Genomic DNA, 27397 nt, shown 5'->3' with positions numbered 1-27397 from the left:
TTTGAATTGACCTTTCCTGCAAAATAAACCTTCAATCTGACACTTGCCTTTACTTCAATCCTGTCTTACGGGGTGATATGAGTGTTGGGGATAGACTCTTCAGAGTCTGTTTGGAATATAGAAATGGTCTGGTTTTGAATATTTGGGTCATGTTCACTTTTGATATAAACTTTAAGACTTCTTTGCGTCATGTCTAAGTTTTTGAAGCATAAAAGTTGAACCTTTCAAGCAACCTAAATCCCTTTGTCTCAGAAACTATAAACAATTGAATTTAGTAGCCATGAAGTTCTGGACTGTGTAAAAAAAAAAAAAAGTATCTTGGAAAACTAGTTCTGAAAACCTAAAGCTGGCAAAGAAGTTGGCTAGTTGAAGGGGGAAAATGATAGAGAGTTTTGTTTTGTGGAGCGGAAGAGGAGGAGAAATGAGAAATTGCTGTCAATTTAAACTTTTGTATTAAACTTCTAGTACATACTTGCTGAGACCAGCAAGACTTTTCATTCATGTGAATACAGCTACAGTAATCTTAAATGTGTGTTCAAAACGTAACGTGAATTTTTAATTATTTTAACTGACAAGTAAGATCATTTGTATTCATAGTTTACAGCATGATGCTTTAAAATACATATACATTTTGGAATGGCCAAACTAAATAAACATTTGCCTCATCTCATCATGTTTATTACCTTTCTGGATAAGTACACTTAAAAATCTCCTCTCTGTAACTTCTACATCCATAATGTACCATTAGTGGTAGTCACCATGTTCTATACCAGATCTCCAGAACTCTTATTTAACTGAAATTCTGTGTCCTTTGTATATCTCCTTCACATCCTCCGTGACCCCATTCCTTACCCCAACTGCTGGTAAACACCACTCCATTTCCTGTTTCTACCAGTTCATTTTTCATTTTAGGACTGCCTTTACCTAGGTTACTTCACTTGACACAATGTTACTTAGGTTCATCTGTGTTGTCACAACTGGCAGAGTTTTATATTGTTTTTTAAAAGCTGGGTACTGTTCCCTTGTATAGTTAGAGCACATCTGCTTTATCAGTTCGGCTTCTGATAGCTATTAAGTTACTACCATGTCTTGCCCATTACAAATTTCACTGCATTGAAAATGGGAGTAGAGCCATCTCTACAAAGTGCTAACTTCATTCATTTAGTTCAATTCCAGAGGTGGGAATGAGAGGCCATATGGTAGCTCTAGTTCTACTTTTCTTTCTTTTAGGAACTTCTGTACTTCGGTACTGAACTCAGTTCCACTTCATATTTACATCTACAATGTAGAAGGATTCTTTCTCCCCCTTCCTTTCTCCACACTCATCAGCTCTGCCTTTTTTCTAAAAGCCATCCTGACAAGTGTGGCTTTGCTTCGTATTTACTTAACTAGTGATATTGAGCATTTCATCACATACCTCTTGGCCTTTTTGTATGTCTCATCTTTAAAAATGTTTGGTTTTATTTTCGGCCCAGTCTTAGCAAGGATTACTTGCTGTTGAGTTCTCGAGTTCCTTATGTACTTTGAATACTAATTTATTAGATATATGCTTAGCAAACACTGTCTTCAGATTTGTAGGCTGACTTGCCACTTTGTTATTTCTTTTCTTATGCAAAAGCTTTTCAAATTGATCTAGTTCCATTTCCTTTCCACTTTGTTTTCTTTCCTGGTCTGTTCGTCTGCGGTTATATACAAAACCTCATTGCTAAGCCCAGTATCAGGAAACTTTCCATGATGTTTGCTTCTGGGGGTTGAGTTGAAAGTCTAAGCCATGGATTTTTATCCATTTTGAGTTGGATTTTGCATTTGATAAAGAGAAAGGCATTTTATTCTTTTTGAATATGGAGATTTCAGATTTCAGTAATTTGAAATTACTGAGTACTAAAGATAAGTTTGTGTATATCTTATATTACCATGAAGATATGATAACAACACTAAATGTATGTCAGAAATCTGTATGGATCTCCTCAAATTTAAATAACTGAGAGGAAGGGAATAACAAAGAGTTAAGAAGATAAACAGAAGATAGGCATTAACAGTTGATACATCATGGAGCACTAGATACATAAGGTAGGAAAAGAACTGGATTTGGGCTATCTCCCCTTTATCTGTCTGTCGCTCCCTAGTTAACACAGACCTTAGTTTATAATATCCGTTAAACATTCTTTAATAAATATCTTTTGTCTTTCTTCTTGTCCAAAATATATTTCTTTTTAAAAACCATTTTCCTTATTTTTATTTCATGTGTATGTGTGCCTGTTGCCATGTATGTATGTGCACCACAAGCATCCTTGGTACATTCAGAGGCCAGAAGAAGGTGTTGGATCCCCTGTAACTGAGTTAAAGGGGTTTGTGAAGTATGATGTGGCTGCAGAGAACTGAGCCTGCAGGTTCTCTTTTTTTCTTTCCTTCCTTCCTTCTTCCCTTCCTTCCTTCCTTCCTTCCTTCCTTTCTTTTTTGTTTTTATTTTTGTTGTTGTTTTTGTTTTTTGTTTTTTTAGAGACAGGGTTTCTCTGTGCAGCCCTGGCTGTCCTAGAAGTCACTCTGTAGACCAGGCTGGCCTCGAACTCAGAAATCCGCATGCCTCTGCCTCCTAAGTGTTGGGATTAAAGGCATGCGCTACCACTGCCTGGCACCTTCAGGTTCTCTTAACTACCGAATCACCTCTCCAGGCCGCCAAATATATCTCTTTAACTAAATACTCTATCTTCACATTGATTAAGATTTACTTGGAATAATTAAAACTTTTAGTTAAAATATTAAGTCAGGCTGGAGAGATAGCTCAGAAAGTAAAAGTGCTTGCTATACAAACATGAAGGCCTGAGTATGAATCCCCAGAAAGGCAAACACTTAGAGCAACTGTCTGCAGTTTTAGGATTCCTATGGGGAAATAGAAGGAATCCCCAGAAGCTCAGAGGCCAGATAAATGGTATATACAGTGGAAAAATAACAGAGATCCTGTCTCAGACAAGGTGAAAGACATAGAGCAACGTCTGAGGTCCTCCTCTGACTTACATGCATGTGCTCTGGCATTCTCTCATTCGAGGAATTCTTCTCTGTTGCCCTGACACCCACTGGAAGATGGCTGCCTCATGCCCTTTCTCTTTGCTGTATCAAAGCTGATCCTTGTAAACCGTTACTAAGGATTTAATAAGAAGTCTTGGATTGGAGGATAGAAACGAATTTGCAACACTTCTTGACTGAAATTTAGGCTTCTTTTGATTACAAATGTGGAAAGCAAATCAGTTATGCAAGGAACATTTAGCAATGTTATCAGTAGGAACTGCAGACATTTCTCTATTTGTTATTGTGGATATTTTGAAATAAAGATTACTACATTATTTCTTAGATACTGTGTTTTGTTGGGAGTTTTTCATTTTGTTTTGTTTTTTTATGTATATGTGTATGTTGTGTGCAGATTTGTACCCATGTAGGTACGTATGTTGGGGGACAGTAGGGCAGTGTGGAGGTAGGGGTGAGGGATGGGAGATCTCCCTATGCCCATGGCACCACAACAACAGCAGGGGGCGGGCCACTTCTCCTGAGCCTATGCCACCAGGGCCAGTTTGTCTTTGCAACCGAGGAGAGATGCAGGCCCCCCTGTCCTGAGTGCAGCAGGCACCAAGGGGAGGGGGCTATCTACCCATTCTTACCCATTCTTACCCATTCTTACCCATTCTTACCCATTCTTACCCATTCTTACCCATTCTTACACCTTAGGGCCCAGCTCTCCCATACTGTCCAGGCTAGGGACAACTTCTTAACTTCTTTAGTTTTCAGTTTCTTAGTCTAAAAGACATAGATTGTCATGGTTCTTACTTCATATTATCACGGGAACACTTAAGCAAGAAAATGCATATAGCATTATTATCTCAGGATCTAGGTCATTAAAGCTTCTGATGAATATTAACTATTATTATTATTACAATGGAGAGAAAAATAAAATATATATAAATTGGTTTTGGTTTTCAAAATATGTTGAGGAGGAAAAACTTTACAATTCTAAGTTCCTTTATGTATATTTTATGGAAATAAACTATTTCTAGGGGGTGGGTATATATATCTTGGTGGTAAAACACTTGTCTAGTATGTGCAAAGCCTTGCATTTGGTTTTCAATATTGGTAGAAATGAATATGAGCCATTTTTAAATTGGGAAGCTGTTCTTAAATTGGGATACCTTGTCACTTGTGAGTTGATCAAGATATTTGACATTTTTCTAAAGAAAAGAAGATGAAATAATAACTTGGCCATTCTTACAAAAATATACTCGGTGACTCTATATCCTTGATAGTTGTCGGTTCTGTAGTTTTTTGAGACTCCCCAGCACTGTCTAGAATTCCCAAGATGTATAAAAATAATTCACTAGAACTGCCTCCAAATACATTTCAATTTTGGCCTGAAGTAGAAGATGTGCTAAGAATTAAGTGGGATCAGCAGAAGTCAGGCAGAAAGCAGATGTTATCATCAGTAGCAGCCCTGGCTAACAGAACCTTAGTACCTACCACGAGGCAGGCAAGTTTACTGCAACTTAGAGGGCAGAGAAGAGGGGTGGATACACACTCCAGATTTAAAACAACAATGCAAAACAAAACAAACAAACAAAAAACCCCAAAGTTCTGACTTTCCAATGTGATCCTCTTCCAGAGGACCCAGGTTCAATTCCTAACACTCACATGACAGCTCAAACTGTCTACAGCTCCAATTCCAGGGCATCTGGTACCTTCACAAACATACATGCAGGCAAAACACTAGCACACATCAAGGACCCTTGAGAAGAAAGAGGGGAAGGGAATCTCTTTCAAAGGGTCTGTTCCTCTGCCTGCTGTCTGATACCCATGCGGACTAGAGCACGCTCAGTGTTCCCCTAGTTTCTTGACCAAGAAATCACAGCACAATGATCCTCTGCTTAACTTTGTAAAAAAGGCATTCCATTACTTTTAACGATAGGTTCAATATTTTACTTCAAGGATTGAGCTCAAGATAATCACATTAAAATAAATTGTTTTAAAAGTCTGAAGTTTTTACTTTAGATCCTGACACAGAAAGTGAATTCTACTTGAATGATGATACCCTAGGAAGTGTGTTCTTATTCTACTTTTCTGTCTTTCCCGGTGAATCATGGAAAAATGAAAGCTCGGTCGAAAATCCGAGCAGAGATGAATGTGAATTAAATTCATTTAATCAATGATTTTCCCACTATGTGAAACTAGATTTTCTATGCTTAATGTTATCTGTCAGAAAAGGCCTTTACGGGATATAAAAGTGCTTCTGAATGAAACCACAACTACAGTTGTGCCTCGGAAGGAACTATACATCTCCATTTGCTTGTTTGTTCGGATGTTTTTCAGAGAAACTTTGATGATAAAACGCCATTTCACTTAGTGGGCGTGCCACCATTTATTCACATTCCTTCCCTCCCCATGCCCTCCTCCTTTGTTTTGCTTAGCTATCAGGAATGGGCAATGCTTGTTTTGCTCCTGTTTGCAGTGGCAGGAGGAGAATTTAAGAGATGTTACAAAGAATAGGGGGGCAGCAAATTGTAGCCAACTAAACAATATTCAGTTGACTAATTTGGGGGGATATTTTCAAGGGTTAGATTAAACATACAGAAAAGATCTACAAGAAAAATCAGGAAAACTATACCCATTATATCTGGAGACTGAATATATTCTAAATAATTTTTAATGTAATGAAAGAAAACTAATATTTAGCCTCTTCCTTTCTTCCAAATAGACATTCTAAAAGCAAGCTTATAAACAATCTCTACTCTGCTGTCCACAGAACTACAATGAGAACACAAATTCAATGAATTCCACATTTTCTGAATGGCTCAGAAAGCTCAAAGTCCAATCAGTAATCTCAGGAACGCAAATTGTCTATGTAAACAATGTTGGATAAGGACATTTTTGTTACCTATCATCACTTAAGAATTTGTCCCAAATGAAGAGATTTTAAAATAAGAACTACTTCATTGCATTTACATATGTACTATGAAAGAGATCTGCCTTGTTTCACAGTATAAACAGAAATCTCTTGGAGGCATTAACGTGATAAGCAGCCTTAGCTGGAGACCCCCTCCCCAAGATGGCTTCATTTACACATCTGCCACCTTGGTGACACTCATCTGAATGCTAGTCTCTGGTGGCACTTGGCAGCTCCTCTGTGGTTTCTCTGCATGGCAATCTCTAGGTAGTTACACTAACAGAGCAGAACCAAACTCCCTGAAGAAATCCCCCAAGGACTCTCAGAGAAGCAGCAAGGCTTCTTAGTTCTGGGAGAAAACTTCATTGCTACAACATTCTGTGGCCAACCAGAAGTAAGACCGATCCTAATTCACAGGGAGATGAATAAGTGTCCAGCTAACACAGAGAGCCCCTCCCAAGGGCATGTGCCACACTCTTACTTCTCTACAGAAGAGGAGTGAAGGACAGCAAAAGGGAGAGAAGTCTGACCCATAAAGAAGAGAAAATGCCACTAGATCTCAACAGGCCTCGATGGTGGCAATGACTTCATAAGCCACGGCTTCGAATCATCTGTGTTAAATCTTGTAAACTGTGATAAAATAAAGAATGACTGAGGTGTGGAGGGGAACTCAAGTGAAGTAGTTGAAGGTAGTAATATATAAAATAAAACATGGATAGGATTAAGAGAATTAAATATGACAGAAAAAAATGAACCAAAAGATAGAAAGTTAGGAACTGATGGCCATCTAAAATAAATCATAAAAAGGAAAAGTTTGAAAAAATATGTAACAGGGGCCAACCCAGCAGCAGCTAAAAGCACTTGCTGCATGCCTCACTAGGTGAGTTCGTCCCTGGCTTTCACATGAGGAAAGAGAGAAGCAACTGCAACAGGTTGTCTCTGTAACTCCCATAGGCATGTTGTGATATGTACATGTATGTATATAACTAAAAGATTTTTAATGAGTCAGTATACATTCTAGCACAAAGGGAGAGAGACTCCTGAGTTCCCTGCTTCGACTAAGGAACTATGGACCATTGATACTATCTGTGGAGGAAGAGTCTGAGTTTGTCTGCGATTTGACTACTGGTTGGTGAACCTGGCTCCAGTGGAAGGCCCTGCATTCATGAGTATGTAGGTGGCACAAGTTGGACTCTCTGGGTTTTTTAAAGCACATGAAGTTGGGGGTTTATGTGGGATGCTAGAGAGATGAGGATGGATCTAGGAGGAACTAGAGAAGTGGAAGGTGGAGATGATCAAAACACATTGAAACTTTCAAAGATCTACTTACTTAACTTACACATAACCAGATCTCTTTGTTTGGTAAGTTGATTGGTTTTGTTTTGTTTTGTTTCAAGATGGAGTTTCTCTGGGTAACTTCCCTGGTTGTTCTGGAACTCACTCTGTAGAGCAGGCTGACCTTGAACTCGGAGATTTGCCTGCTTCTTCCTCCCTAGTGCTAGGATTAAATGCTGTGCTGACTCCATATAACTAAAGCTTAAGAAAATTAGAACGAAACAGAATTTTAAGAAAAGAAAAGTAGTCACAATTCAAATTTTTCAAAATCTGGAAATTCTAAATTCACAAACTTAACATTTTTATAAAATATGAAAAGAATAAATATGAAGAAAACTATAATAGAGTATATTTAACCAATTTGCTGTAAATCAGTATAATGTCAATAGTAGCCAGGAAGCACTATATATTCCCATTGTCTACAAAAAGTAAGAACATATACATTGTCAAACCCACATAAACTAAAATGTAGGAGTTTAAAGCATGAAAAGAAATTAAGCCTGCCTTTCTAGACTGTTGTGTGCACAAGAAAGATATCACTCCATACTGAAGCTGAAAAGAGATTCTTTCAAATGAGCAAACTCTTAGCAAAGTCATTGCCAGCAGGTTTGTGTTTAAAATGAAAAAGAGAAACAGAAGAAGCAAGGGAGTGGAGAGAGAATCAAACCACATTAAAGGAAGTTCTCCTGCCAGAAAGAAAACAGAAACTTGAATTTACATGCATGATGGAAGAGTAATAGGAAATGTGGGTAAGATGAACGTGCGGTTTGAGATCAGTGCTAAACACCTGAGCTGCAAGCACAGAAATGAGATTAATTTATGCAGACCTGTTAACCCTTGAAATGCAAATCAAGAATGAGAACACTCTTCTTTGCCATTAAAATCTTTTGATAACCCCTCGAAATTTTTTTTAAGTTTATTTTTTATCTAATGTATGAGCGCTCTGCTGCATGTACACCTAACGGCCAGCAGAGGGCATCACATCCCATTACAGATGGTTGTGAGCCACCGAGTGGGTGATGGGAATTGAAGTCAGAACCTCTGGAAGAGCAGCCAGTGCTCTTAACCACTGAGCCATCTCTCCAGTCCCCTTATTTACCATTTTTAAATAAAATTATTTTTCCCAAATAACAATAGTGGCAACAACAACAACAACAACAACAACAACACACACACACCTGCCCACTTCCTCAATTGCTTGGGTTTGAGTAACACATACAAATGATAAATACATCCATGTTTTCTCCTGAGTATCTAGCTCACTGTGCTGATGGCTTGAAAGGTCCTTAAGCCAAGTCCTTTCCTCCCTGGGTATAATTAGCATACAATGCCTTTAAATTTTGACAAGAGGTGATAAACTTTCAAACTGTCATAGGAAACATGAAAACTAGGATTGGGGGAGGGGCAGGCTGAGCCTGTGCTAAAGCCAACACTGCCATTTGTCTAAGAGAGAGCAGAACATCAGCTGTATTTATAAACATCGTTGTTGTCATGAAGACTGAATCCAGGATATTGGGAGGGCTAGACAAATGCTCTACATTTTCAGCCAATGACTTCATTTTGAGATAGGAAGCTGTAATTTAGTTCAGGCTAGTCCATGTGCACGAGACTGACCTTGAACTTCCAATCCTCTTGCCTCTGCTGTCTGAGTCTGAGATGACAGGCATGCCCAGATGGCTATTGTTTTAGATAATCACATTTTGTACAGTTTAACTCATTTTCATGCCTGCTTGGCCATCTCAGAATATCTAACTGAGTAGGGGAAAGACTGTTACAATTCCTCAATTGATTTCAACTTAGAACGATTTGACCTATAACTCATGACCCTGCTCCCTTCACCATTTCTGGATCCTTCAGACTCTTTCAATAAACTGAAGCCTTCAGCTCTTACCACAAATTAATTCCTTGGAAAAGATTTATTCTTTTATTTAATTTTTTATGCAATATATTTTGATCATGTTTTCCTTTCCCCCAATTCCTCCAAGATCCTACCCTCCCAATCTTAATGCTCTTTTTCTCTTTCTCTTCAAAACACACACACAACACAACACACACACACACACAGCAAAAACAAAGCAAAATGAAACAAAAAGTCCACAGAAATACCATTATGTTTGTTTTGTATTGGCCAAATACTTCTAAGTGTAGGGAATGCCCTGAAGTGTGGTTGATACACTCAGAGACATGCCATTAAGAAAGTTGATTTTCCTTTTGTCAGTGGGCATCAGGTACAAACAGCTTCTTGACTAGTGCTGGGAGCCCCTGTCCACTTCCCCTCTTAGTGCTGGGACCTATTCAGCTTGTACCTATGCAGTTTTGTGCATGCTGCCACAATCTCTGTAAGTTAATAAGTGGATCAGTCCTGTTGTCTGGAAGATACTATTTCCTTGGAGTCATCTGTCACCTCTATCCTTTACAACCTTTCTGCCTCCTCTTTCACAGAGATCCCTGAGATTTGAGGGGAGAGTTTGATGAAGGCATACCATTTAGGACTGAGTGCTCCAAAGTCTCTCACTCTCTGCACATAGTTCAGCTGTAGGTTTCTGTTAATTCCCCACTAGCACTAGGAGAAGATTTTCTGATGTGTGTTGAGCAAGGCACAGGTCAGTGAGTATTGACAGTATGTTGTTATGAGTCATTTTATTGCTATGATCCTAGCAGAATTATATGAAGTTTTCCCTTAGGCCCATGACCTATCTAGTCTCAGGTTCTTAGCCACTTTAACGGTCTCAGGTATGGATTCTACCTCAGGTATGGAGTAGACCTTAAATCCATTTTTAAGGCAGTTGGTTACTCCAGTAACATTGTGCCTTGGTTGCATCAGAATATCTTGCAGGCAAGTCACTGTTGTGGGTTGCAGAATTTGTAGCTGAGTGGTATTGATGACTAGCTTTTTCTTATAGTAGTATACAGAATGATATCTGGTATCATGAATTGGGATCAGTAGGAGAAGAGCTTTGAGTTAGGTGCCAGTGTGACTTCTTCCTTGGAGAAGGTTTATACCGCATAGTTCTGTACTCTTGTTCACAGGAGTGGCACAATGGCAACTCCATAGTAGCAAATATGTCTTACTAATTATAAAATACATTTTCTTCTTAAATTTTTATAATTCTTAAAAATATTTAGTTCTCTGTCCCTCTCCCTCTCCTTCTCTTTCTCTTTCTCTTTCTCTTTCCTTCTCCCCTCCCTCTTCCCCTCACCCTTTCTCCACCTCCCCACCTCCCCCTCCCCTTCCCCCTCCTCCCTGCCCCTTTTTGTGGATCAGATGTAAGCCCTCAGCTACTGTTCCAGCACCATGCCTGCCTGCCTGCTTGCCATGCTTCCCATCAGGATGAATTCACTCTTGGAAAGTATAAACAAGCCCCAAATTAAATGCTTTCTCTTGTAAATTAACCTTGGCTGTGGTGCCTCTTCACAACAATAGGAAAGTAACTGAGACAGAGACTAGTTGTAAATCTCCATAAAGCACCCTAATGGATTCTGTCTGTGTCTACTGAGAAGCCATGCAGAAGAACCTAGCTTATGTAACCGAAGGTCAGCTGTGCTGGTTATGAGTCAAGGTACTGGCAGTTGCTTGAGGCTGAATCCATAAATCCTAAAGCACATCATTCAAAAATTCACACCTTAATGTAAATAACTAAGAAAAACCATTTTATTCAAAAAAAAGTTACACTCAATAAAAAAAAAAAAATGAAATGTGATATTTCCAGAGACCTGAAAACCTAGACCACAAGTTGTGAAAGAACAGCTTGTTCCCTGATGGCTCCAAACTGGAAACTTTCCATAAGTCAAACCTATTGATCTATTGCTTCTAGGGGTTAAATCATAAAAGTAATTAAGTCTCACATGGAAACTCTGTCTCAAAATCATGACTCACAGACCTGCTTGAATTCTAAGAGGTCAAAAGCTCCATTTAAGTTGCAGTGTTATGTTTTACAATGTAGCTATCATCTGCAGTTTTTATATTATTGGTAAACAATTCAACCATTGCAAAAAAAAAAAAAAAGGAAAGTACAGATTTGAGATTTGTTCTTATTTACAAGTAGTCTATATGCAAATCATGCCAGGTGTTTGCACGCATGATCTATCTTGGTCTGCAGTCTTGATCTGAAATCCCATAACTGGCGCACAGCTTGCCACATCATACTGAAATTGCACAATAAAACATCTACACCATTAAGAATGTCAGACACCAGACAAATAATAAATATCACACTGAGATTACCCTACCATTGTCCAATCCACAACTTCATAATATCTGTATGAGTTATGTGTACCAACTCCTTCTCTCTTGGTTGCCAATACGTTCTATGTTCATAGAGACTAATTTAATACTGGTTGGTTGATTGGCACAGCCCTGAATGCACAGAAAGGCCTTTGGGATGCAGATCTTAAAACAAATAAATCTGATATAGAATCATGGAATATTATCAGCTTCTTTGCCAAGAGATAATGATATGCCAAGTGAGTGAGAAATTTGTTGTGCCTGGACTAAATGGGCTTATCTATGCCAAAGAACGTCCTTAGACTAAGTCATGTGCATTCACTTGCACTTCACATTCTTTGTCATTGCAGTGGGTGGCATGGAACACTGGTCAACTTAAATCCCCTACAGGTGCACACACATTGAGAGTGCGCACATGAGAGCACACACACACACAAAATGTACTTGAAATGGTAAAAATTGTTGTATGATCCAAAAATGATGCCTCAATATATATATTTATTTGACTTAGTTTGAGATCGATATTCTGAGAACCTGCATAATGTTACTTTTGAAAAGCTATCTTTAGACTAGGAAGACAGCTCAGTTGGCAATTTGCTATGGGAACATGAGCACCTGAGTTCAATTCCCAGAATCCACATTAAAAAAAAAAAAAAGTAGTAGTTGTTAGTCAGCTCTGGGGAGGTAGAGAAAAGTGGGTCCCTAAGACTGATTGGCCATCAGCCTAGCCTACTGGCCAATTCCAGACGGGTGAAAGGCCCTGTGGTTATCTACACACACACACACACACACACACACACACACACAAACAGAGAGAGAGAGAGAGAGAGAGAGAGAGACAGAGAGAGAGAGAGAGAGAGAGAGAGAGAGAGAGAACTGTCCATTTGTAAAAGAAATTTGCCTCTACTTACATTAGTAGAGCAACAGTAGATTTAAGTAGATTTAAGCACAGCCTTACTCTTGAGAGTCCCCTTAACTGCCTAGCATCTCACAAGAAGATTATCAGAGATCACATCTGGTCCAAATACAGATCATTACCAACTACCAGGTACGTTGTGAGCTGCTACTTGAGCCTTCATCTATGTTAGGAGACACCTTTCCTCACCCTCCCATAACATCTGACCTTATCTCTCTAGCCCTTCATCTATGGCTTCCTAATTTTTGCAAGTTAGTGGATTTGTATGCTGTCCCCCTGTTAAACTTCCTCCTGCCAATGTATTTTATAGATGATGACTTCTGTACCTTCAGAAAGAACACAAGCTTCGGCTTCTCTATGTAGGAAACATTAAAAGGGAGTTCTTTTCTATCAAATACTACAAAACTTGTGTTTAAAACACAAGACACAAGTGTCTTCATTAGAAATCCACTGCTGTGATAAGGTACCACGCCCAAGGCAATCTACAAAAGAAAACTTTATTTAGGGCTTAAAGTTTCAGAGGGTAAGTATCGGAGCATGGCAGCGTGGAGGCATGGAGGTGAACCAGTAGCTGAGAACTTACAACCACCAGGCAGAGAGAGAGAGACAGAGAGAGCTAACTGGGAATGGCCCAAATCTTTTGAAACCTCAAAGCCTGCCCCCTGTGACACACCTCCTCCAATGTGGCCACACTTCCTGATCCATCAGAAACGATGACCACACCAACCTGGGAGCAAATCATGCAAACACGTGGTATATGCGGCCTTTATCATTCAAACCATCACAACAAGGAATTCAAATCTTTTTGTTTTTCTCTCCCCCAATTTATAAGACTTTTATGCAGATGTTTCATGCTCCCCCACCACCTCCCCACCCCTCCAAAAACCTTTTATTACACAGGCTCCGCTCTGTTCTAGGATTAAAGTGATAGTGATTAGCCCCTTTCCCCTTCATTTTCTTTGCACTAATTCTTTTTAAAACTGACCAATCTCAAAAGAATGTGAAGTCAGATTCCAGCCAAATGGGGAAAAGACACAGTCACCACCCACCTTCATGAGAAATAAAATCCAAAGCAACCCTGTGTGCTTTTCTCTTTTGTAAGCAGCGATCAACCCTCTTGATCAAAAGTAGTTTTGCCTCCTGGAGACACTTCAATTGGGGAAGTAATCTCGTGTGTGTGTGTGTGTGTGTGTGTGTGTCCCCAAACTTACTTCTAAGCACTTATCTTCTGGAAGAAACAAGATATTAAAATACTGATTTTACTATATGCTAAGGACATTTCAGTGAAACAAGCCAAAGTGCGAGATTACTGTGAACAATCTAACTGCACAGACCTTTCTTATTTGGAACATAGAGACAAGTCAACTAGAAAAGCCAGATTTCCTTCCCCTAAATCTGGTGCAGAAACAAAAGGACCACTTTAAACTGTAGCCTATTCTGCAAAATCTACAGATCAATCTATGCCATTTTTGCATTGATTTCTGTTTCTGCCTTTATCTACAAGATGCAGATGCTTGAGAAATATAAACCTTGTCCCACCACCACCTACCAGTTTAAACTCAGAAACAGAAAGGTAAAGAGGCTTTTGTGGCCATCAGGGATCTTTGACTCAGGACACACAGGTTCAGATGGCCCAGAATTAGTATTCCCAAGAAGGCAGGGAAGATAAACTGAATATAAGACAAGAGATTTAAAAGCTCTTGACATACATTTTTGAGCCTCTAGGTACAACATATTTGCAGTTCTGGTGACTTCAAATATTTGGGACCAGAGGGCTGTGAGCAAAGATCAAACTCCAAATGTCCCTGGATCAGTGCATCGAATGCCTTGCCACTGGGAGTTCCAATAAGCTAGTCTTGGCCAGCTGTCCCCAGCACAGCAAGTAGTCCAGAATTTGTAATGGAGAAAAAAGATTTAGTCAATGTGGCTACATTGAAAAAGGGAATCTGTAAAGGGGTTCAGCAAACTCCAAACCCATCTTTAAGACACTAACATGAGCCTCATGAAGAGATTGGTTCTGTAGGATGGGATGAAGAACTCCTTATCCTTAAAGGGGCTCAGTCGGATTCCCAGAAGGTGGTTAGTCCTGCTCAGGAGGGAGCCTCACTGTGGTAGATAACTACCCTACTTTATGAGGGTAATTTGTTTTGTGAAGGCAGCAATGACTCTGGTTATTTTCAACACTTGTCTTGGAATGAGACATTATGTGAGGGCAGAACAAACTGCCCTCAAGCTGGAGCCAGGAAATGGAGGCAGCAATCCATTACTGTGGCCACTGTCCTGGATAAGGCTCACAAGGAACTAGATGACGAGTCAGTGTCCCCTGTGACTCAGTCTTAGGGCACTCCTTTATAGTCATATGTGAAAGATTATATCTGGGGTATTCAGTAAGTTCACGGACCTGGCTTTTCTGATGTGTGTTGCCAACGTAAAAGGGGGTGATTCTTTTTTTCTTTTTTGTTTGCTTGTGTGAATAAGTTAGCTGCCTATGCCTCGTGATTCACTCTGGAGCTGGCTGTTTATTTGCACAGTCAGGATACACAGTCACTTTACCTCTGCATTTGCAAAGTGGAGCCAGAACAAGGCCCAGCTCAAAGCAACTGTCCCTCAGTAGGGAACAACCTAGGATGGGGCAGTAACTTAGAACAGCACAGCGTTGACTCTGGGCTTGTCTCATTAAGAGAAAAACCGTAATATGAGATCTGTATGTATGAGATGAGACACTGAATCTTCATTTCAAGAGATACTAATGCCTGCCTATGCATTGGGAAGCACTCCTCTCAAAGTGTTTTTTGGAGTTCATCAGACAAAGCACATTTTTCAAAGTAGGCAAGAGAGCAGAGGGGATGCAAACATGGAGTGAATTTTAGAGTAACTGAGACCATTTACACTAAGAGTAAAAAGTAAATGAATCCAGACCTGAGCTGCCAAAGTACTTTTGTATTTCATCCACATAGTACTCTGAATGTACACAGCAAAAAAAAAAAAAAAAAAAACAAACAAACAAACAAACAAACAAACAAACAAAAAACCTGTAAGTTAGATTGGGACTGAATTCCAACGTCTGTGATCATTTCTCATTCTGATGCTTCACTTGTTACCGAAATCAGTCTGTGTTATGATTATCACTCTATTAAAGTCACCCAACAAGCAAGCTATTTATTTTCATCTTATGCAAAGATGGCTGGCACCCCTTCATTTTCCTAGAAGATTTATTGCACATATTTTATGATTACTAAGACAGCTGCTCTTAAGTCAATAATTTGTATTGGTCTGTGTATACATGATAGGTGTGAGTAAGAGAGACAGGCAGACAGAAACAGATTAGAGGCATACAGGCAGACACACAAAGAAAGAATAACTTGTTCATATTCAAGATGCATATAAGCTTTTGTGTTTGAGAAAAGAAAGGCTTTAAGAAACAGGAATTATGGGTCTGGAGAGATAGATCAGCAGTTAAGAGCACTGACTGCTCTTGCAAAGGACCCAGGTGGCAACACCCACAGGGCAGCTCAAAACCATCTGTAACTCTAGTTCCAGGGGATCTAATACACAGGCTCTGCATACACATGGTGTAGCTAAACTCACAGTCAAGTACATATAATATTCTCTCTCCCTCTCTTCCTCCCTTCTTCCCACCCTCCTCCCCTCTTTTCCTACAGGAAAATGTATAAACACTATTTGAGTTTTAATTGAAAAATACATTAAATTTTATGTATATACTATTTCTGCTCCTCATCTGCTAGAAATCACTTCAATTTTATTCTAACTTCCTATTTAATTTGACACATATTATTTACTTTTAAAAAAATCTTATGTTGTAATATTATTATTATTTTGAGATGGATCTCAATATGTACCCCAGGTTGGGCTGAAACTCACAATTGTCCTGCCCCTAACTTCCTGAGTACCAGAATCCTAAGTGTACACCACCAAACCTAACCTGTTTTTCTCCTTTGAATAAGGTCAAGTGCCATAATTTATACTCAGTGAAAGATGCAGTTTAGGTCCCTATAACCTGCAAGCAATATGCAATCTTATAAAAAAAAAAAAAGTATGCCCTCAAAATGTTTGCCCCAGGACAGCTCTACAAGACCACCTTTGGATTCACGAAACTCAATCTCTTTTCATAATACCCAACAGGTGCACATGTTATCCCTTGTTTTCTTTCTGCATGGCCTCATTTTTACACGGAGATTTTAATAGAACAAGTTGTTTTCCTATCGTTTTAACTCCAGAATCCTGGATCTGCATCAATAAGCTTTTAATCAGCCCAGTTAAGGGGATGTAACTTCAAGTGAAGACAATTTATGGGATCTGAATTTCTTCTCTTTTTTTTTCCTTAATAATAAAGACCACATTGTTGTAAGGAACATGCAAATAAAAATACCACACAGCTAAATTAAGATAGCCACTCAAACAATGCATCTCCTAATGTTAAGACAACATTGGACTTCACAGTCAAATACTCAGAGGTTGAGAAAGGGTTAAAAATCTGCCTCTTTCATTTACCTACCCTCAATTTAACAAGAGTTTTGAGTCCTTTTACAAACTTGGCCTGCTAGTGTTTTGATTAAGCATGTTACTAATATTTTTCAAGTCCTGCCAAAAGAAACAGTCTAATGAAAGCCTGGATGGAAAAGAGAAGGAGGAGGAGGAGTAAAGAGAGAAGAGATAAAGGTTGTAGAGAACTAACCTAGCAATCTATGCTAATCTGTTATTTGTAGGTAAGGTAGTAGGCAACTGATGTGTGGTTTCCAATATTCAAGGGGCAAAACCAGACACAGAGGAAAACAATTAACGGGACACATTGTTGTCCTTTTGCAAAGTGGGTTGCGACACTGGGCATAGCTTTCTATGCAGGATTCAGTTCAACTTGTCACTGTACAAAGAGAGGAAGTCAAAAGATGGAAGGCCTAGATGAAGAATCATACTGGAATATTTGAAGATGATTTCTTTTTATTTATGAGGAGTCCCAGACAGGAAAGTTGGGGGATGCCATACCTTCAATTTTCATGTCCAACAAAGATGGCTTATGGTTCTGAGAAAGCCATCAGTTACTACCATACTGCCGTAGAATTCTCATGGACATACTCTAGGGACACACTATGTGCCTTTTCAGTGAGCAAATGAAGTGTGATATTGGGCAAAGGATGTCATTCTACTGCCAATCCAGGGATGAGGTATGAGGGTTTGTTTTCTACATCTGAGCCACATTCCCAGCTCCTATGTCACAGGAAGAAGAATCATGAGAGTGTCATTGATTGTTCATGTTGTGAAAGGTCACTATGCTTCTGATAAGGTGTTCTTTGACATTAAGGTGAGTAATTTAAAAAGACTAATTAACGGTGGGGACTGGAGAGACGGCTCAGCAGTTAAGAGCATTGACTGCTCTTCTGAAGGTCCTGAGTTCAAATCTCAGCAACCACATGGTGGCTCACAACCATCCAAAACGAGATCTGACTCCACTCTTCTGGTGTGTCTGAACACAGCTACAGTGTACTTACATATAATAAATAAATAAATCTTAAAAAAAAAAAAAGACTAATGGTGTGAACTCTAACTGTGGGACTGTCACTTCCTTAGGAAGCTCATCGAGACTCACCTGAAGACCATTCCCAGTCTTGCCTTTTCAAGTCTGCCCAATATTTCCAGGATGTAAGTAATTATTTTAACATACAGAGAACTTTGCAGTTGTAACGCACTTCTATCTCAGTGTATTCTGCCAAGAAAAGCAAACGATACTGACCTTGTCTAAGTCAATGATATATGCATGTTTAAGTATCTGAAATTTTTATTTATATAGTACTTACCTGCTTAGTTACATCCTGACTTTCGGATCCTTACAGGACCCTTTAAATCTAATGCAGATTTAAATTTGCTTGCCAAGCTCATTGCTTTGTGTATTTTAGCATATCATTGGGTGTGCTAAGAATCCCCATTCTCGTACCCAGCCAGCCTAGATTTTTATGGATTCACTTTCACCAGTAATACAGTGCAAACACTGACATTTCATCACAAATGAAGCCAAATTGTTTCAGATTCCCCTCACTTAAAAATGAACTAAAAACAATTCTAAGCCTTAAAAATAAAAATGCAGTATGAAGACAGATGAAAAGAGGCACTTGCCCATTGGGCTAGCGGCTGTTGCCTGTGTGTGGATTTGTACGCATTAGTGATTGACTCTGAGTCACCGATGATGTGTTGGTGCCCCATTAAGGAAAGAAATGAAAACACGTCCTCCTTAGAATCATTTCACCAAGAGCAAGTCCAGATATCAATTCTCTAGCTCATGCTCCCTGTGTCTTCTGGCCTCTCGGTGTGGTGTCTGTAAGTCTGCATCTGTGACTGCTTGGAGGCTATCTTGTGAGTCTGTCTGTCTGCCTGCCTGCCTACCTGTCTCTGTCTCTGCCTCTCTCTCTCTCTCTCTCTCTCTCTCTCTCTCTCTCTCTCTCTCTCTCTCTCTTTCCTCCCACAAAGAGCTTTGCTCAACATTTATTGAACAGCATAGAAACCATCACACAGGAAGACATGGAACACTTTACAGAGATCTTTGCAAGGATCGAATCCCCAACCAGCTCCAGCTAATCCCAGCTGACCCAGGCAACAAACAGTTCTATGAAAATCATTGTGTATCAACCAATATGCATAAATGGATGCTTTTAACTTGTACAAGAGGTTTTAGGAAGTTGCTTTCAACTTCTGTATTTGATACTTTCAGCAAGTGGCACACATATGCTATCCTGGGCTGAGGCATGGATGGTTACGTAATTTAAGTTATAACAGTCCCTGAGGCTAGTGAAAGCACAACTTCAGTTCAGTGAGGTGGGCAAAATGAACATCATCTCTGAGATTCAGTAGGGAATGTGGGACAAAGGGCGTGAGATCAACATAGGGAAGTAAGTTGTTGGTCTTTGGCATGACTCTTGCTCCATTTTCTCCATGACAAACTCTGTAAAGTCCCCAAACAGTAAATTGATCCTATGAAATGTGTTCTGAGATGGTCTTTGGATCAAAGCAATTTACATATCATTGCTTAGCCACAATGGATATTTGTTTATAGAATAAATTCTTCCAAACAAACATCACAGAGGGACCAGAATAGTAACAAACAACCCTGACAAAAAGGACACCCAGAGCCTAACAATTGTGGCTCCGCTTATGACGAATATCATTCAGCTACAATCACCAAGGAAGCTTTTGAAAAATATAAGTACTTGGCCCTCATAACCGTTAATCAATGATCCTAGGATGGGTCTTGAACATGTATGTGTCCACATTGCTAATTCAGGACTGGGAATCTCTGTTAGGGCTTTATAAATCATTTGTTTTCCCAGATGGCATAGACCTGCCTCTCGGTAGATGAGGGTCATCTAATCTGTGTGTATTGTTCTCATTACAAGAAAGACTCTGATAAAAACCATCTGAAACAATATCTTTAGATACAGTTTCACAACTGTTCCTGTAAAAGGGCATCTCTCTTCTTCCCTCTTTTAGTATCTAAAACTTTTATTTGCATATTTTGCTTAATAATTTCAAGATAAATCCTGACTTTTCTGTTTCATTCAAAATCAAGAAGACAGGTCTTAAGAGAGAATGGGCGGGTCTACATGGTTTAAATGTACTAGTGATTAACTCTGGATTACCAATAATGCATTGTGTCGCATTAAAGAGAGAAACAAAAGCAGGTCCCCTTGAAGCCATGCAACTAAGAGTCCAAATTTGAAGCATCTACTTTGCTCTCCTGTGCTTTCTGTCCTCTGTCTGTTGTCTGAGTCTTAATCTGTGTCTCCCTAAGCACTGTCTGCATTATTTGGTGAATCTGTCTCTGTCCTTGTCCCTGCCCCTGTCCCCCATACCTCCTGCCTCCGTCCCTAACCCAGTTCTCCCTGTGCGTCTCTCTGTCTCTCTCTGTCTCTCTGTCTCTGTCTCTGTCTCTCTCTCTCTCCACCCTCTCCTCTTTCCCTCTGTATGTGTGTATATGTGTATGTTGATTGCATGTCTGTTTCTCACAAAAGGCTTCACCCTGTCTTTATTGAAAACACAGAAAGCATCACATGAGAAAGGAATGAGAGACTTTACAAAAATCTTTAACAGAGTTTTACAAGGTATTATGTCCCTGGCACTAACAGATCCCAACTGACCCAGATTACGAGCATTGTTTACCAACCAATACTCATAAATAGATGCTTTCGATCTTTATGGTAGACTTTAGAAAGTTGCTTTTAACATCTGTATTTGCTGCTCTCAAGAAATGACACACAAGCATTGTTAAGGTACGGGGTGGGTGGGGGCAGGGAAGAGTACATAATTTAAGGTTAAGGCTAAACATTAGCTTAGGCTGTAAAAGCTGATTACACGGGGATTCCAAGGCAAGTGAGGTTAACTGCTACATTGTCCTCTTAAAAGCGGGCTAAACAAACAGGCTGAGTACCCAGAAGGCTAGCAGTCTTAAACCTTAAGTGACTTTGAGATGTATTGCTAACTTTGACTGCAAAGTCCCATAAAAAGTCCAGTGTCTCGAAATCCCTTAAAAAGTGCAGTGTCTTACAATGAATTATTTACAAAATATGTCATCATCCTGACAGTCAACACCCTCTGGAATGCTCCACTAGGGAAATGTGAATTTTCTCTTCAACTTTTTGGAAATTCCATCTGATTCCCATGCTTTTGGCCCCCTAGTAAAAATGCTTCTTATTTACCCTAACGTTCTTTTCCGACACATTCTGGTTTTGCTGTTTTGAGTAATGCATCTACTCATCTATGCATTGATGTATTCACTGAGCAAGGACTTACTGAGTTGGCTTAATGCAAAAAACTATACAAGGCAACTATACAAGGCATGCATAATTCAATGGTCCAAAGCAGACACAGCACTGCACAGTAGACAACTGACGGTCTAATGACATGGTGTAAATCAAATGCAAACCAAATAGTTAGAAAGGTGCACTGTGATTATCCATAAAAGAAACATTCATGGTGCTTTGAAGTTGTACCACAGAAATTTGAACCTTTTCAGAAAGCTGGTAGAAAGTTTCTGAAGAAAGTGACATATGAGACCTGTAGAAGAATAGAACAAAGTATTGGGGAATTTTAGGCATACTGGGGTTTGCGTATAGTCTATTATTTGAAAAGGCCCCAATAAAGAAGCTAAACAAAAAGCCCCAGTATGTTTTAAAGCCATGGATGGTGATATACATATAAATCCCAGATCTCTGAAAATGGAAATAGATGGATATTTGGAGATAGCTGGCCAGCCAGCCTAATCTACTTAGGTGTCCCAGGCCAATGATAGGCCTTGTCTGTAAAATCAATGTGAATGGCATCTGAGGTATGACAGTCAAAGTTTCCTCTAGCCTACATACATACATACACACACACACACACACACACACACACACACATGCACACACATGTTCACCTGCATACTCATGAACACATACATACATGTACATAAAAAGTAGTATGCTTTTGTCACAGATACTTACACAGCAATGCTAAATGTAGCACTTTGCACATGACTGAAATTATGAAGCCAATCCAGGTGTCCATCAACAGGAATGGATAAGAAAACATGGTTTAGAGACACAATGGATTTTTTTTTTTAGCCATAAAGAAAAATGTAATGTTAAGGCAACTGGACAGCATCCTGTTAACTGGTTTAAGGCAGTCTCAGAGAGACACATACTGCAAGTATTCTTTCATATGTGAGCTCTAGACTTTATAGATCCATAAAGTCACATGAACACAGATTGTCTGAGAATAGAAGTAATGTTATTAAGGTGACCAGAGAAGAATGGTTGGAAATGGGTGGAGCAGGAGAAGAGGGAGCAAGGGAATGGGGGGGGGATGCTTAAAGCACATTACATGATGGTGTTATCATGGCCTTGTATGAACCACGTGGTGAGATAAAAGAGAGTATTTGGAGTTCATCACTAACTTTCTACTTTGTCTTATCGTTTGCCATGTTCAGCTATTTATCTATAGATGCAACTCTGCAGCGGCTGGAACCACATTCTTTCTACAATTTGAGTAAAATGACTCACATGTAAGTACAAGAAAATGTACAAAATAGACACACATGACAGCCACCATTTAAAATATTTTTTACATTTTGGGGGAAGGGTGTTGTATAAATTACAGGAAAGCATCTTTCCAATGTCTTGGCAAATCCTATGTCTGGATGCTGGTCTCAACCCTCTGGTTCCTGGTACTCAACCCTCAGTATTTTGATGCAATAAACAATCTGTGAGAATAGAATTTCTTTTGTTTTTGAGGCGATTGGGACAGGTTAGGAGATTTTTGATGATTGGTTTGGTTTGGTTTGGTTTGGGATTCTGAGACCAAGTCTCATCCTGTAGCTCAAGCTAGCTCACAGCAATCTTCCTGCCTCGTTCCCTTTAGTGTTGAGATTACAGGCATAAGACACCATGCCTTGTTTTGAGGTAGAATGAAGGATTGAAATAGGGTCTCCCTATGTAATCCAAGCTGGTCAAGAATTCATCTATACTACAGGATGGTCTTGAACATGAGCCTCCTGTGCTGGAATTACAGCTACACACAACCGTTACAACTAGGCCCTGAGCCTTCATCTTTGTCCATCAATTCACTGTTCGGTTAACTCATGTCATACCAATCTGTTCCTTAGAAGCTCATAAGCAACATCGTATTCTTTATTGCTTGTGAGTAAACAATTGTGACAATTACCAGTCACTGAAAGAGTGATGTGATTGATCACCTACTATAAGATTCCCATCTGTTTTCTATCCAGTGTTATGTATGGAAAATACCTAGCAGTAAAGCTTATACTTTATTCTGTTATTCAGCTAACATTCTATGATAACTGCATTTGAAACTGTTAATAAAGCTAGTTATTTAACTAGGTCAAAATAACTGATCTTCATCCATATAAGCACAAGGCAAAACAAGGAATGCCTCCATACATAGAATTAAAATACATGATATCAAAAAAAGAATGGAGGAGTTATGAATAATATAATATTAAAATGTTCTAGAGTCTTCAGATGATCTAAGTGATTGTCTTAGTTGCTTCTCTGTTACTGTAATAATCATAACTAACCAAAAACAGCTCTGGGGAGAATAGCATTTATTCCACTTATGGATTAGAGTCCATCCCTGAGGGAGGCCCAGGCAGGAACCTAGAGGCAGGAACAGAAACCACAGGGGAACACTACTTGTTAGCTCACTCACAATGGCCTTCTTACACAGCCCAGGCCCACCTGCCTAGGGAAGGCACTCTTCACAGGGCCTGAGACCTCCAGTTAAGAAAATGCCCCAACAATGTCCACAGGCAAACCTGATAGAGGCCAATTCCCCGAGTGAGATTCCTTCTTCCCAAATACGGCTAGATTTGTGTCAAGTTAACAAAAACTAGCCAGCACAATGCTAAAACTTTATATCAGACTTTTATAAATCATGAATCGAGTTATAAAAACCATGGAAAAGTAACTCAAATTGTTGTAGAAGAATGTATAACTAACAAGCTAATAGTTGAGAGGGATGAAAGAATTGACTAACGAAGGTTTAATAAGGCAAGAAAGGAAAAGAAATACTTGCCTGACCAAATAGTAAATTCAGTCCCAAATAATCATTGTGTTACATATAAAATAATAATAACAGTACCGGCTCAATTCTAATCAAAATACAAAGATTTCCATACTGAACAATCTTTAAAAATCTACTTGTATATTGCTTGCAAGAGGCCTATTTAAATGCAGTCTGGAAGGGTTGGGAGTTGCTCTAAAGGACTGAATGACTCAGGTGAGAACAAAGGAGAACAAGGAAGGAAATGGAAGGCTAGGGGGCTGTTGAGTAGGTAACACAGGCTCTGAGCCTTCAACGCCATTCCTCTGTGGCCACCTCAGGGCTTCTCTCCACTGTTGCTCTCCCATACTGAAGTACTTGGGGATGCACATCTGACAAAGGGCGATGAGCAAGCACTTTCTCTCTTCCTTGAGTTGAGGGGAAGGAAAGGGAGGGGAGGGGGAGGGGGAGGGGAAGAGAAGAGAGGGGAGGAGAGGGAAGAGGAGGAGGAGGAGAGGAGGAGGAGGGGAGGTCAGGTCTGGCTGAAAGGAGGAAGTTGAGATAAAGTCCAAATGCTACTGTTGTCAAAGACAGTAATTTTGGTACTAAAACTGGGTTGTAATGATGGCCAGTTCCGTAACTTTACTAAAAAGTAATGAACCATGTGCCTACGTATGACTCGTGAATTTTGTGGAATGCAAATTATCCTTGAACAAAGACTCTTTAAAATTACAAAGATCAGATTTTAAGCTTTCCAGTTAATAGCATGGATGACTAAACACAATGCCCTTAGTGGCCAGAGGCCTCAGAAGCCATCTACAGAAAGAGAGATTACAGGCCTATGTGGGTTCTTACTGATTCTCCACATAAGTTTAGGAAGTGTTGTGAACGTCTTCTAGCCAATCTATGCATGCTAAATATTTTTAACATAACCAGTGCCATCCCATGTCTAACAATTGTCACTAGTAAACTGCATGTGACTAATGTTATCTGCATATTTTGACCCATGAATGTCTGAACCTAATGTAAGTTATAAACTCATGTGATATCACAACCCATTCACTGAAGCCTTCAGTTATTGGCCTCACGACATAGACCCAAGTGAGCCATTTCGGCTTGCTTTGTCCCTTGTCCCTGCAATTGTAATTAACGGGCTCTTGGCCCTTTTTGCAAAGCTGTCATCTGCCAGGATTCACTCTCACTCCAGTGTTCCTCTGTCATAGCAACATTGCTGGCTCCGGGTAATATACACATGTCTGTCCTCTGGCCCCAAGTGCTCGCCAGACCACTGGAGGACTTTCCTTTCCACCAAAATCTAAAAAGAAAGAGGGGAAGAGAAGGCAGAAACAAAAGGAGCAAGCAAAGCTTTGAGTCTTCAGTTCAGAGAGAGGGAGTCCCTAAATTCAAATGGACGGGGAGCAAGCCCATGTTTGCAAGAGGGGCAGTGGTGTCTGGGAAGAAATAGGGATCTGTAGTTAATGACATGAGGTCCCACCATATAAACACATCATAGCCTTTTTGTGAACTCCTGTTAATCGTGATTTCTCTTTAGTGAGAACAGGAAGGGATGTGTTTTGCTGAGCTCTTGTAACTCTTACAGAGAAATCCGGAACACCAGAAGCTTAACTTACATAGACCCTGATGCCTTAACAGAGCTCCCTCTGCTCAAGTTTCTGTAAGTGCTGACTCCTTCGTTATTATGGCGCGCGCGCGTGTGTGTGTGTGTGTGTGTGTGTGTGTGTGTGTGTGTGTGTATGTGTTTGTGTATTGGGTGGGAGTGGGTGGGGGTGGGTGTTTGTGTGTGGGTGTCTGTGTTTTAGACCTGTGATGCTGTTGTCTACCAAGAATCTCCCTAAGATGATATTGTCTTTTGTCATCATTTGAATCATGTATGGCACAATCAGGTCACTTCTTGTGACTTCTCATCCATCCCCATTAGGCAAAGTATCATATGAAATGGCGCATATGCTTAACGCCTATCCCAAAACATCAGCACATAGTTCTGGAACCAGAGGCCTTCTCCAAGAGACACGAGGAAGAAAACAGTAAAATATGTTTGTAGTCTTTAAGTGTGGACAAAACAAAATCCTGAGAACCAATTGGTCAGTTTTGTTTGGAAACAATACATATATTTACATTATATTTATACTGTCTGTATTATATTTATTTGTATATGTATTATTTATGTTTGTTTATATTTATTTATGTTTGTGTTTATATTTTTATTATTTATTTTTGGTTTTATTTTTTGACAAAAGAGTATTAAAAATTTCAAAAAGCAAAGCCTCGAAGCAGAAGGGGCACACTTGCAGGTGACTTTGGTAATGACTTATGAATTGGCCATCAACTCCATTAGAGCAAAGGACATTTTGGTTCTGTTCCATCCTAACAAACAACAGGTACTACAAAAAATACCTCAGATGGCTGTACATATCTGACCCAAGGTCCTCTGGACACCAGCTGCAAGAACTTTCTCTCCTGTGCAAATGCAATTTTAAAACTAAAACACACAAAAAAGCAGTGTAATGAAGATAAAAACCAACCTTAATCCCTGTGCCTAGAAACAGTCAGGATTACCATTTAGTGTGCTTCTATTCCGGCCTTTAAAATAAAAGTATATCCCACACATGTCTGTGAGGCAAAACTTTAAGGATGGATACACGTTATTCAGGAAGTGCAGGGCCAGTGGTAGAAGGGGCAGGCAGAGAGACAGAGTACCATGATAAAGACAGGAGGGTGGACTCATTAGGGAAAACTCTAACAGCCCAGTGTTGAAAGGGTGGGGGTGGGAGGTGCCAAGAGTAATGGCATGCCTGATTGACAAGTACCTTTGGGACAAGGCAGTCAACCCTTTTATAGACTTTCTTTCAACTTAAGCAGATGGTCAATCAGGTAATTAGAGGGGACATCAAAGAAGAAAGGGACTTATTTAGTGGTTTGGGGAGCAAAGCAGGTCAAGTGAGTCAAGTCTCACTAACTACATTTCCAGCCTCCACTCAGCCCTGTGGCCTTTTTGCCCCTACTCTTTTTCATGAACCTGGAGCCACAACGGAGCTAATGCCGTGCCTCATATACACGCACAGGGAGTCACTTATGGACTATCCTGTGTACTCATTCTGACTTCTCTGTCTCCTGCTGCCTCTTCAATTCAATGGCTTCCTCTTTAGGAATCCAGGACTGAATTTGTTTTTGAACATGTATTAATGAAACATGGGGGAGGGGGTTGTGCCAGAAGAGCTGGGTAGGATCTAAGTCTGTCCCCGTCCAAGACAAGCCTGTCAAACTTGCTCTATTCCCATTAGCTATGTTCTTGTAGCTGAGAAATGTATTACAGGATTAAAACCTGGAGGCATTTGGAGCACTGAAACTTTTCTGTTCATGTTATATTTTGAACATCTGCGAGTTTTGACTTATTTTTCCATTGATGGTATGAATTTTGAAAGGAGAAGCTATT

The 27397-nt window shown here is 39.7% G+C and overlaps 1 protein-coding gene across 1 annotated transcript in view; it reads left to right on the top strand.

Annotated features, from left to right (window-relative positions):
* The window catches only part of Tshr (thyroid stimulating hormone receptor), a 114229-nt gene that overhangs the window by 52657 nt on the left and 34175 nt on the right, over positions 1-27397 (top strand). Inside the window, exons 2-4 of the mRNA XM_052185303.1 lie at positions 17986-18057; positions 22373-22447; positions 25544-25618. Coding sequence (XP_052041263.1) covers positions 17986-18057; positions 22373-22447; positions 25544-25618 — 222 coding nt within the window. The remainder of the gene's footprint in view (positions 1-17985; positions 18058-22372; positions 22448-25543; positions 25619-27397) is intronic.

Source organism: Apodemus sylvaticus, chromosome 6 (genome assembly GCF_947179515.1).
Source record: "Apodemus sylvaticus chromosome 6, mApoSyl1.1, whole genome shotgun sequence".
Lineage (NCBI taxonomy): Eukaryota > Metazoa > Chordata > Mammalia > Rodentia > Muridae > Apodemus > Apodemus sylvaticus.
Note: the sequence above shows the minus strand (reverse complement) of the source record. Positions and strands in the feature narration are given on the sequence as shown.